Raw genomic sequence first — 13,255 nt, forward strand, 5'->3', positions numbered from 1 at the left:
GGCTTGTTTAACCTATGTTTTCTCTCTTCAGGGTTAACCTCTTATTTTACTATCTGTGTTTTTAAGGGTAAACTATATTGCATTTAAATCATGAGGTGTAACTATATTCACAAGGGGTTAATTAAGGGTGGGAGTTCATACAGTAATTAAGGGTTTATAAGGGGCAGCTGGTTGGGGCTCAACTCCTTTTGGAAGTGCATTGAGCAGCAAGGTGGTGTGCTGGTAAAAGGGGGGGAAAAAAAAAACAAAAAAAAACCTCTTTTAAATCTTCTTCCTGAGCGAGTGTGAACGAGCTGAGTGTGACCTGAGCGTAAGTGCGAACTGTGGTAAGTGTGTGACTCGAAATTCAGTGACTTTAGATTCAGGGCGTTTCCAAGGGAGGTCTTACTGAATTGCTGTTATATTAATACTTTTTTTTTTTAATTTATTTTTGCTTATCTTATTGTCTGGTGCAATCCCCATTAGGATGTGCTCCACTATTGCCAATGCCATCCAGTGCACGTCTTGCCGCATGTATGAAATCCTTGAACAGCCGGTCGAGGGTGCATACTGCTGTGCAAGATGTGAGCACGTTGTGCATTTGGAAGCCCAGATACTGGATCTAAATGTGCAGCTGGCAACACTGAGATCCATAGACAATATGGAAAGGAGTCTTCTGCTCACTGAGCAAACGCTCAATGGGATAGATGAGGGGGGGGATGCTAGGTTGGAGCTGCAGGACAATGAAGCAGCTAGCTGGGTGACAGTTAGAAGGCGGGGTAGAGGGAAGAGCACCAGGGAGGCTAGTCCTGATCTGGCACACCCCAATAAGTTTGCTAAGTTGGCAGATGAGGGGAGTGTTAGTGCAGGAGTAGCACTGCTGCAGCAAGGCATGTCCTCTGAAAGCCGGAGGAGTGTCTGCTCCAGTAAGGGGGGAAATAGAGCAGGGCAGGCCAGACAGGTTCTGGTAGTGGGAGACTCAATTATTAGGGGAACAGATAGGGCAATCTGTCGCAAAGACAGGGATCGTCGAACGGTGTGCTGCCTACCTGGCGCTCGAGTCCGACACATCGCTGATCGGGTTGACAGATTACTGGGAGGGGCTGGAGAGGATCCAGCGGTCATGGTGCATATTGGCACAAATGACAAAGTTAGAGGTAGGTGGAAGGTCCTTAAAGATGATTTCAGGGAATTAGGCTGTAAGCTTAAAGCAAGGACCTCCAAGGTGGTATTTTCGGAAATACTTCCTGTACCACGCCAGAGAGGCAACGGGAGATTAGGGAGGTTAATAAGTGGCTCAGGAATTGGTGTAGGAAGGAGGGGTTTGGGTTCCTGCAGAACTGGGCCGACTCCTCAGTTGGCTACAGGTTCTACGCTAGGGACGGGCTGCACCTCAATGGGGAGGGTGCAGCTGTGCTGGGGGAGAAAATGGCTAGAAGGTTGGAGGAGTGTTTAAACTAGGGACGGGGGGGGTATTCCTTTTATAGGAGGGGAAGACAGTGCAGATAGAGACCTGGGCACAAATAATGACATTGGGGGTGGGGTTAGAACAGTTAATAATTTAAGAAAGAATAGAGGTACAGAGAGATACATAAAGTGCATGTATACTAGTGCCAGAAGTCTCGCCAACAAAATGGAGGAATTGGAGTTAATGTTGTTGGAACATAATTATGACATGGTGGGGATATCTGAGACATGGCTGGACGAGAGCCATGACTGGGCTGTTAATTTACAGGGCTATAGTCTGTTCAGAAATGACCGTACAAATAAGCGAGGGGGAGGCCTGTGTTTATATGTAAAATCATCCTTAAAACCCATCCTTCGTGATAATATATATGAATCTAATGCAAATGTAGAGTCCCTGTAGGTAGAGATAAGGGGAGGGGGGAAAAATAATAAATTACTGATAGGGGTTTGTTATAAATCTCCAAAAAATAATGGAAGCTACAGAGAATATCCTCATAAAGCAAATAGATGAAGCAGCGACTAAAGGAGAAGTCATTATTATGGGGGACTTCAACTACCCTGAAATACATTGGGGAACCGAAACCTGCAGTTCCAGCAAAGGTGACAGGTTTCTGACAACGATGAGAGACAATTACCTTTCACAACTGGTTCAGGACCCAACAAGAGGGGGGGCACTGCTAGACCTAATATTAACCAACAGGCCAGACCGCATATCAAATGTAAGGGTTGAGGGTCACTTGGGTAATAGTGATCACAAATTAATAAGTTTTCATGTATCCTTTAATAAGATGTGTAGTAGAGGGGTTACAAAAGGACACAACTTCAGGAAGGCAAATTTCCAACGGATGAGAGATGATCTTGGTGTAATTAACTGGGACGATATCCTGAGACATAAAAATACACAAAGAAAATGGGAGACGTTTATTAGCATCCTGAATAGGACCTGTGCACAATATATACCGTATGGGAATAAACATGCGAGAAATAGGAGGAAACCACTATGGCTAAATAGAACTGTAAGGGGCGCAATAAGAAAAATAAAGCATTTAGAGAATTAAAAGCAAGTAGGTAGTGATGAGGCATTAAATAAATACAGAAGATTAAATAAATTCTGTAAAAAGCAAATCAAGACAGCAAAGATTGAGACAGAGAGACTCATTGCCAGAGAAAGTAAAAATAATCCCAAAATATTCTTTAACTACATAAATAGTAAGAAACTAAAAAATGATAGTGTTGGTCCCCTTAAAAATAGTCTGGGTGAAATGGTGGATGAGGATGAGGAAAAAGCCAATATGCTAAATGACTTTTTTTCAACAGTATTTACACAAGAAAATCCCATGACAGATAACATGATCAGGGATAAAAATTCTCCATTAAATGTCACCTGCTTAACCCAGCAGGAAGTACGGCGGCGTCTACAAATCACTAAAATTGACAAATCCCCGGGCCCGGATGGGATACACCCACGAGTACTGCAGGAATTAAGCACAGTCATAGATAGACCACTATTTTTAATCTTTAAAGATTCCATAATAACAGGGTCTGTACCACAGGACTGGCATATAGAAAATGTGGTGCCAATATTCAAAAAGGGGACAAAAACTGAACTTGGAAATTATAGGCCAGTAAGTTTAACCTCAACTGTGGATAAAATCCTGGAGGGTTTTCTAAGAGATACTATACTGGAGTATCTGGAGAAGAATAACCTTATGACCCAATATCAACATGGGTTTACAAGAGACCGTTCCTGTCAGACTAATCTGATAAGCTTTTATGAAGAGGTAAGTTCCGGACTGGACCAAGGGAATGCAGTGGACGTGGTGTACATGGACTTTTCAAAAGCTTTTGATACGGTGCCACACAAAAGGTTGATACATAAAATGAGAACAATGGGGATAGGGGAAAATATGTGTAGGTGGGTTAAGAGCTGGCTCAGGGATAGGAAACAAAGGGTGGTTATTAATGGAGCACACTCGGACTGGGTCACGGTTAGCAGTGGGGTACCACAGGGGTCAGTTTTGGGCCCGCTTCTTTTTAACATATTTATTAATGACCTTGTAGGGGGCATAGAGAGTAGAATTTCAATATTTGCAGATGACACTAAACTCTGCAGGGTAATTAATACAGAGGAGGACAATTTTATATTACAGGAGGATTTATGTAAACTAGAAGCTTGGGCTGATAAATGGCAAATGAGCTTTAATGGGGATAAATGTAAGGTCATGCACTTGGGTAGAACGAACAAGTTGTATAATTATGTGCTTAATTGTAAAACACTGGGCAAAACAGTCACTGAAAAAGACCTGGGTGTATGGGTGGACGACAAACTCACATTTAGTGGCCAGAGTCAAGTAGCTGCTGCAAAGGCAAATAAAATAATGGGATGCATTAAAAGAGGCATAGATGCTCATGAGGAGAACATAATTTTACCTCTATATAAGTCACTAGTGCGACCACACTTAGAATACTGTGTACAGTTCTGGTCTCCGGTGTATAAGAAAGACATAGCTGAACTGGAGCGGGTGCAGAGAAGAGCGACCAAGGTTATTAGGGAACTAGGGGGTCTGCAATACCAAGACAGGTTATTACACTTGGGGTTATTTAGTTTGGAGAATCGAAGGGACTGGATGCCTTTCTTGAAAAGTATAATATTACAGGGTATATACACTAGTCTCCTTAATATTGCGTTGATCCAGGGAGCTAGTCTGATTGCCGTATGTGGAGTCGGGAAGGAAATTTTTTCCCCAATGTGAAGCTTACTGTTGCCACATGGGGTTTTTTTGCCTTCCTCTGGATCAACATGTTAGGGCAAGTTAGGATAGGATATGGGTTGAACTAGATGGACTCAAAGTCTCCCTTCAACCTTAATAACTATGTTACTATGTTATAATTGGGGGGTTTCCACTGTTTGGGCACATCAGGTGCTCTCCATACGCAACATGGCGTCTGATCTCAATTCCAGCCAATTCTGCGTTGAAAAAGTCAAATGGCGCTCCTTCCCTTCCAAACTCTGCCATGCGCCCAGTGTTTTACCCCCACATATAGGGCATCAGCCTACTCAGGACAAATTGCAAAACAACTTTTGGGATCCAATTTCTCCTGTTACCCTTGGGAAAATAAAAAAAAAAATTGGTGACTAAAAGATCATGTTTGTGGAGAAAATATGATTTTTTTATTTTCACGCCCGGGCGTTATAAACTTCTGTGAAGCACAGGGGGGTTCAAAGTGCTCACCACACATCTAGATAAGCTCCGTGGGGGGGGGGGGGGGGGGTCTAGTTTCCAAAATGGTGTCATTTGTTGGGGGTTTTCACTGTTTTGGTACATCAGGGGCTTTCCAAACGCAACATGGTGTCCGATCTGAATTCCAGCCAAAAACGTCAAATGGCGCCGCTTCCCTTCCGAGCTCTGCCATGCGCCCAAATAGTCGTTTACACCCACATATGCGGTATCAGCGTACTCAGGACAAATTGCACAATAACTTTTAGGGTCCTGTTACCCTTGGGAAAGTAAGAATTGAGGGTGAAAATCTCATTTTTGTGGAAAAAAAATATGATTTTTAATTGTACGGCTGTATGTTATAAACTTCTGTGAAGCCCTTGTGGGTTCAAAGTTCTCACCACATATCTAGACAAGTTCCTTGGGGAGGGGGGGGGGGGGTCTAGTTTCCAAAATGGGGTCACTTGTGGGGGGTTTCCACTGTTTAGGTACATCAGGGGCTCTCCAAACGTGACATGGCGTCCGATCTGAATTCCAGCCAATTTTGCATTGAAAAAGTCAAACTGCGCTCCTTCCCTCCTGAGCTCTGCCATGCGCAGAAAGTGGTTCCCCCCCACATATCAGCGTACTCAGGACAAACTGCACAATAACTTTTGCAGTCCAATTTCTCCTGTTACCCTTGGTAAAATAAAAAAAAATTGAATCTGAATTATTTGTGAAATAAAGTGAAATGTTCATTTATTTTTTTTTTAGATATTCAAAAAAAATTTGTGATGCACCTGAAGGGTTAATAAACTTCTTGAATGTGATTTTGAGCACCTTAAGGGGTGCAGTTTTTAGAATGGTGTCACTTTTGGGTATTTTCTATCATATAGACCCCTCAAAGTGGCTTCAAATGTGAGGTGGTCCGTAAAAATAAAATGGTGTAGCAAAAATGAGAAATCGCTTGTCAACTTTTAACCCTTATAACTTCCTAACAAAAAAATTTTTGTTCCAAAATTGTGCTGATGTAAAGTAAACATGTGGGAAATGTTACTTATCAAGTTGTGTGTGCCGTATCTCTGATTTAAGGGCATAAAAATTAAAAGTTGGAAAATTGCGAATTAAAAATTTTCGTAAAATTTCCGGTTTTTTTCACAAATAAACGCAAGTTATTTGAATGAAATTTTACCACTAAGGCTAGTTTCACACTAGCGTTTTGGAGCGCAGCAACGGCCTGCGCACAGCCGCCAAGGCCCGCCCCCTGCTGCGCCCCACCGGTAGCTCCTCCCACCGGCGCATGACGCTGCATGCGCCCTGTGTCCCCTATCTGTGATAAAGATAGGGGACGCAGGGCGCATGCAGCGTCATGCGCCGGTGGGCGGAGCTACCGGCGGGGCGCGGCAGGGGGCTGGGCTTAGCGGCGGCCGTGCGCAGGCCGTCGCTGCGCTCCAAAACGCTAGTGTGAAACTAGCCTAACATGAAGTACAATATGTCACGAGAAAACAATGTCAGGATCCACTGAAGCGTTTCAGAGTTTTTACCTCAAAGGGACAGTGGTCAAAATTGTAAAAATTGGCCTGGTCAAGAACGTGCAAACCACCCTTGGGGATTAATCAGGATAATGGCCCCAACCTGACACTGTAGGGTACTGCTCACAATCCTGCTGATGCTTTCCCTTTAAGGTATCGTCAGCTTTTTTGCTGATCTAGAAGTGGGTTTTAATTACAAGAAAAAAAAAAGAAAAAAAAAGGGTTTCTATTGATTTTAATAGTAAATGCACAAACAGCACTGCGCACTACATGAGCTTTTGCCTATTAAAATCTGTCAGATGTTTAGAGCATTTAAAAGTGTTTGAATTTTGGTGCAGAATAAATTTCTATATCCTTGTAAAAACTGTTAGAAAGTAATGTTATTGTGCTAATTAGTGGAGTTCATATTCCTTTAAAGTGCACCTGCCAGCAGTTTTGGCCTATATAAGATGCAGCCATCACCTTTCACGGCTTACCGTATTTTTCGGATTATAAGACTCGTTCCCTCAAATTTGGTGTGGGGGGGGATGGGGTGTGTCTTATAATGCAGATATACCTTACCAGCCACGGTGGAGCAGGGTCCCAGCTGGAGGAAAGAGTGGAGCGTTGCTGCAAGGGGTGTTCAGATGTGTGGTGGCGCCACTGCAGGTGTCCTCTGCTGCTGTGATCTCATCTCGTGAGATCTCCATCTGCGCATGCGCCACCCCCAGCAGCTATTTTCCCCAGAGTCCACAGCATAGGGAACCATGGAACTGTGGGGGCTCTGCCCTTTCTAGAAGAACACCCCCTCATCCCAGCCCCTGGGACCCCGCAGCCACCACCCCCTGGGTAAGCAATAAGACGCATGAATTATAAGCACCACCATTTTATTAAAAGTTTCTTTCCTATTATTCCCCCACAAAATTGATGGTAAATACAGCATTCTAAAATTATGTATCTAAGCCCCCAACCCGACCTGGAAGAACTGAAAAGTTTTATTATACTCACCTGTGAGGCTATCCAGTCCGATGGGTGTCGCTGGTCTTGGTGTGGCGCCTCCCACCTTCTAATGATCACCACCCTCCTGCTTGCTTCTTGTGGATGACGCAACCCTGCATCATACACACAGGCTCCCCGACATCGCGCTCCTGCACAGGCGTACTGATATGCCCTGTTGAGGGCAGAGCAAAGCACTGCAGTGTGCAGGTGTCAGGGCTCTGACCTTTTCCAGCACCTGCGCACTGCAGTACTTTGCAAGATGGAGGGCGGCATCTCATGAAGATGGGAGGTGTCGGACCAGGAGCAGCAGCTCCCCTCAAACCAGACCACCCCGCTGGTAAGTATAATAAAACTTCCGTTTGTTCTTCCAGGTCAGGTTGGGGGCTTATATATAGCATTATAGAATGCTGTATTTAAGCAGTGAAAGGTGATGGCCACATCTTATATCGGCCAAAACTGCTGACAGGTTCCCTTTAAGTAGGATTGCCATTTAACATTTATGGTATATACTGTCAATATACTGTAAGTGCCAGACTGTAATACCCCCTTTAAAGGGGTTGTCCACTATTAGGACAACCCCTTCAAGTGTTCAGCCCCGATAAAATAAAGCCTATACTCACCTCCCGTGTCAGTTCCATTCCTGCGGTGTCGCCACTTGTGCTCCCCAGGGCTGTGACGCATGACGCCCAATCAGCTCTGGCAACACTGTGCGCCTTCAGACAAACTGAACATTAAGAGGATGCCAGGTATAAGCTGCAACCCTGACTTAGGTCAGGGTCACACTTGCGTGTGCAATGCAAGAAACTCACGCAAGTCTCTCGCATCAATACCCAGCACTCAGACCAGAATTGCAGCTACATAGAAATACATACAGCCGCACACTCCGGTCCCAAGTGCTGGTGGCAGTGCCAGGTATTGATGAGAGTTTCTCGCATTGCACACGCAAGTGTGACCCCAGCCTTAGAGGAAGTCCAGCTGCAGCTGATCCCTTGCTTGCTCTTTGTTCAGTTTGTATGAAGGAGAAGACCGTGACGTCAGCACTGATTGGGCGCCAGGCACCATGTGACATTCCACCACATCACAGACCCAGGGCCTCAAGTACCACCACTGGAACAGAGCTGGCCAGGCAAAGTAGGAGAGTACAAGTTTTATTTTACTGGAACCGAGCATTTAGTTTAAAGGGAATCTGTCACCTCATTTTTGGCCTATGAGATGCAGCCACCACCATCAGGGGCTTATCTACAGCATTCTTTAATGCTGTAGATAAGTCCCCCCCCTCCCCCGATGTAACCTGAAAGATAAGAAAAACAAGTTAGATTATACTCACCCGGGAGGCGGTCCGATAGGTGTTGCAGTCTGGTCCGGCGCCTTCCATCTTCTAGAGATAACATCCTCTTCCTTACTTCTGCTGTGGCTCCTGCACAGGTGTACTATATCTGCCCTGTTGAGGGCAGAGCAGAGTACTGCAGTGCGCAGGCACCAGGAAAGGTCAGAGGTCCAGCGCCTGCGCACTGCAGTACTTTACTCTGCTCTCAACAGGGCAAGTCAGTACGCTTACACAGGAGCCACGGCAGAATGAGGACGTTATCGCATAAAGATGGGAGGCGCCGGATCGAACTGCGACACCCATCGGACCGGACCGTCCCCCGAGTGAGTATAACTCGTTTTTATCTTTCAGGTTACATCGGGGGCTCATCTACAGTATTCTAGAATGCTGTAGATAAGCCCCTGATGGCAGTGGCCACAGCTCATAAGCCAAAAATGAGGTGACAGATTCCCTTTAAGGGGTTGTACTAGTATAAAAAAAAAAAAAAAAAAAAAACCATCAGGCAGGAAAAACCTGACAAGTGAGATTTGGCTTAGCGGAGAGCTAGAGTCACAGTCACACAGCTTAGTACTACTTTATAATCTCCAGGATGCTGAGAAGATTGAACATGTGGGAATCTGTGTGTGGGAGACATCACAGCAGCTCATCTCTTTATACTGGTTCGGAACAATCTGAAAATGGAGGCAGAGCCTGCAGAGGGGAAAACTGGTGCAAATACAAGAGACAAGTCATAATAGCCAGAAATGGTGTAAGTTATCATATACACACCAGCCAATAGTGAAAAATTGCCTAAAATGAGTAATACATTTTCTGGTATTACTAGGAATATAAATGGCTGTTCTCAAAGCTTCAATCCCAAATGGCTTAAAGAGTGACCATAATTTTAATTTTTATTTAATTAAATTAGCACACATGGAAAGAAGGGAGAAACCCGGGGTAGACAAATTTATTTCATTTAACATCTTTACCTGTTTCTCTCTGCGGTCTGTTTGGGACTAGAATGTGCATGCTATGCACATACGATTTTAACCCTTTATGGGGAGTTTATAAAAGCTCCAGCACATTATTGTAGTTGTCAATACAGAAACACTAGGCAAATTTAATATTGCAGCATGGAAGGACAAACGTACTATTATAACTTATTGGACATCTTTTAAGGAAGCCCAACATCACTGAAGAGTGAGGTCCACATGGGGACAACCATATTTACAGCCATCTGCATATTAAAAAGGGTGGATTAAATCCATTAAAATAAGGTGACAAAAGGAGACCTCCCTCTATTCTAAGGTAGATTTACACCACTTGATTATATGGAAAGAGTATTGATTCACATTCACTTGTTTACTGTGATTATCAGGTTTGTTCATCACCCACTGAACAAGCAAAACACAAACCGTTTACACAGTACAATATGCTGCCGAGAACAATGGAAGTCTACCTGTACAAAACAAGTACAAGTTTCGGATACTCACTGAATGATCTTCAGATGTGCACTGACTAAGTCTGTGCAAAAAGGATAAACAACCGATCTGCACATACTTACAGATCAGTGGTCATTTAACACCAAAGTTGTTTATATGGGTCAATTACTACTAAAGTTGGCCAAGTCTAAAGTCAGCAGCCTCCAAAGCCCATCTTCCAATTTGGATAAAATGGGCCGATTTCTTGTTTAGCAGATTATAGGACACCAGCATTCTTTTGCAGAAGTGTCCTGCAACTCTGATATGCCATGATAGATTTTCTCTTTCTTCCGACAATAAGTGGCAACTTACAATAGTGCAGTAAAGACTTCTAAAAACTCACTGCTCCAGGCATTTGTAGAGTTGGCGCAGGACAAATGCATGCATAGATTTTATTTAGTGTGTGGTTACCTTACAGTTGAAACAGTCTTACACCTAGGAATTTTGTCTGGGGACTAGAGTGAAGATGGGGGCAGGGAGCTATCTGCACTTCCTGTCAAACATCTGGCTGATAAGGAGGAACAATAGAATGATTTAACTGCAGAGAGCATGGAGGGAAGATTACCAAGTGTAGTGGTCTCCAACCTGTGGCCTCCAGCTAAATACAACTCCCAGCATGCTCTAGAGTCCTAATCTTATACATTAACACCCCAGTAAGCTGAACTGCATGCATACTTTACATAGTTAGGAACATGCTGGCATTTGTGGTTCCAAAAGATGCACCATGGGCAGCTCTGTGTGCTGGTTTTTGTGGTTTATAAAAAATAGTACTAGAAATTGGTGTCTTGGTATTGCAGGCCTTAATGTATACATATGGTTCTTCTAGACTTAGGCTTTGTCAGGGTCTAAAAATTGATTAGTAAACAATTGCTGTTCAATAGTGTAGGGTAAACATACAGTTATTAAGTCACCAGAGGCAAATAGACCCCCCCAACTAGAGACTACACAATTTAACTTTTAAATCAAACTAATTCAAGGAAAACCCATTTAAGGCCTGCTTAGTCAGTATGTATCCGTGGACAGGATACGGCTTAGGTTATTTTATTAATATTGTACTCCTTGTCCCATTACCAGTGTATTTTACGTGGGAAGGATATATTGGTCCGGCCACTACCTATATTCTCAACCTTGAAATTACCCAAAAAACACTGACTAGCTGCTAAAAAGCTCTCAGGCCTCCAACATGTTTCAGCTAGACTGGCTTCATCAGGGGCTGAGGCTGTAAGGCTGATATGCAGTACTCAACAGCCACTAATCAATGACGGTGCTTCCAACCTCTTCACATTAGTCCATGGTTTCCAGGGAAAAAAAAAAAAATACAAGAATCTAAGTATGGTCAGAGTATTTTCCCCTATAGAAAGCCACTTGAGAAGTCTTAGGGTCCGCTTACTGGGAGATCCCTGCATGTTAATATTTAGCAAGCCTATAACTTGCTGTAACCACCGATCGACCAAACCGCTGCACGACCAGCTCTACCCTCGCCTACTGTATTTTCACCCATCCCTTGTAGATTGTGAGCCTTCGCGGGCAGGGTCCTCTCTCCTCCTGTACCAGTTATGACTTGTATTGTTTAACATTATTGTACTTTTTTTTTATGTATACCCCTCCTTACATGTAAAGCGCCATGGAATAAATGGCGCTATAACAATAAATAATAATGCTACCCACTTAACCCTGTAAAGTCATTGCAGTCTGGGAAAGGCTCACATGGGTCAGATTTGATCCCGATTTTGAATCTTATTTTTATCATAAGACTAGTCCCCCTTCCCATAAGTGTGAATAGGGTATTGGGAATTGTTTAGATGCAATAAATATATATGTAGGAGAAGAACAAAGATATTTAGAACTAGCTCGCATGCTACTTATCTGCAGACTACACACTGAGAAACCCCGGAGCAGAAACAAAGCAAAACTGAAGGTCAACCTGTAAACCCAGACTAATGGTGAACTCGCATCTGAAGACATGGCAGCATAACCACCATATAACAAGAGTATAATGCAGAGTGTTTCCATGCTGAGCCCTGTAGTTCTACCAGTGACTAGGCGAGCACAATGGGGGCCGCATGTAGTCGCACAGCAGGATGCAGGATTCACCACGTGCTGGGACCTACATTAAAAGTTTAGGAACTCAACCGGTCAGCGCATGCTGCTGCCTGTAGTTCAACGCAAGGTCAGTGTTTTCCTGCAGAAATCAAGTGTTACAGGTAATGGAGTGCAGGGCTCAGTGCATGCTGGGAGCAGTGATACTACAGAGTTTTAGAAAGTTTAGCGTGCTTGCTGGTACTTGTAGTTCCACATCGGGACAATCAGTTTTAGCCTGCAAAAATGGCGTTCTAAGAGGCCTTGCGACTACACAGGCTGGGCGCTGTAGGACTACGATCAGGGGATGACGGCACTTCTAGCCCCACGTGCTGCAGGGGGAGCGGCCGGGCCTGGCGCAGTGGGGGGTCCCGGGCAGCGGAGCTGGGCGCCACCGCGGCCTGCAGGGCGGGCAGCCCTTTGTTCTGCAGCCCCGGCCTCATGGGCCTGGCGCGGTGTCGGGAGGGGGCCGCTGCAGGCCGCACAGGCCGAGCACACTGGCGCGACACACGGACAATGGCGGGAAAAGCTCTTACCGGATCCAGGGTCGAGGCTGGCCTCGGCGGGCTCGGCGCTCAGGCAGATCTTGCACATGGTGTGCAGGCACGGCAGCAGCTGAGGCTCCCGCTCCGCCCGCAGCCTGCCCTTACACACGCCGCAGTTCTCCAGCAGCTCCGGGCCGTCGATCACAGGCTCCCCGCTGCCATTATCGCCGTTGTTATTAGTGGCGACGGTGGCAGTGGCGGTGGCCGTGCTCCTCTTTTCGCGCGTCACGGTGGCCGACATGTTCTCCGGGCAGCAGGCGGCGGCTTCTCGGTGTCACGATGACGATGATTCGCCCTGTGCTTCCTCTACAAGCGCTGAGGCTTATGGCGGATGAATACACACGCGGTGCTCGAAGCGCGGTACAGAAACCCCCCGCTCTCCAGCAGTGGCGGAACAATCAATTAAAAGAGTACGTGCTCGAAACGCGATGACGTCGGAAACGGGGCGGGGCTGACACCGATGGCGCCATGTGGTGGCTGACTAACTGACTCCAGGCTGATTGTCCGGCCCCTTTTTCTTCCTCCTCGAATCCCTCCGCGCCTCAGAGAAGGCGCATCACTCCCCAGACATTACAATGTGGCGCCAACGTCCTCTATGTCCTGACTGAAATCCCAAACTTATCAATAGGACCAGAGAGGCCGCCATTGTACGCATTCATTGCTTTAATCTTAGCATTAATGGTCCTCTAGT

The 13,255-nt window shown here is 45.2% G+C and overlaps 1 protein-coding gene across 1 annotated transcript in view; it reads right to left on the minus strand.

The window, feature by feature from the left end:
- Window positions 1-13,012, minus strand: part of TRIM28 (tripartite motif containing 28) — a 39,615-nt gene extending 26,603 nt beyond the window's left edge. The window contains exon 1 of the mRNA XM_073566548.1: window positions 12,556-13,012. Within this exon, the coding sequence (XP_073422649.1) occupies window positions 12,556-12,805 (250 nt within the window). The 5' untranslated portion in view covers window positions 12,806-13,012. The remainder of the gene's footprint in view (window positions 1-12,555) is intronic.
- Between the last annotated feature and the right edge of the window lie 243 nt (window positions 13,013-13,255).

This window comes from Dendrobates tinctorius, unplaced genomic scaffold, assembly GCF_039654945.1.
Source record: "Dendrobates tinctorius isolate UK_male_01 unplaced genomic scaffold, ASM3965494v1 ptg000018l, whole genome shotgun sequence".
In the NCBI taxonomy this organism is placed as follows: Eukaryota; Metazoa; Chordata; class Amphibia; order Anura; family Dendrobatidae; genus Dendrobates; species Dendrobates tinctorius.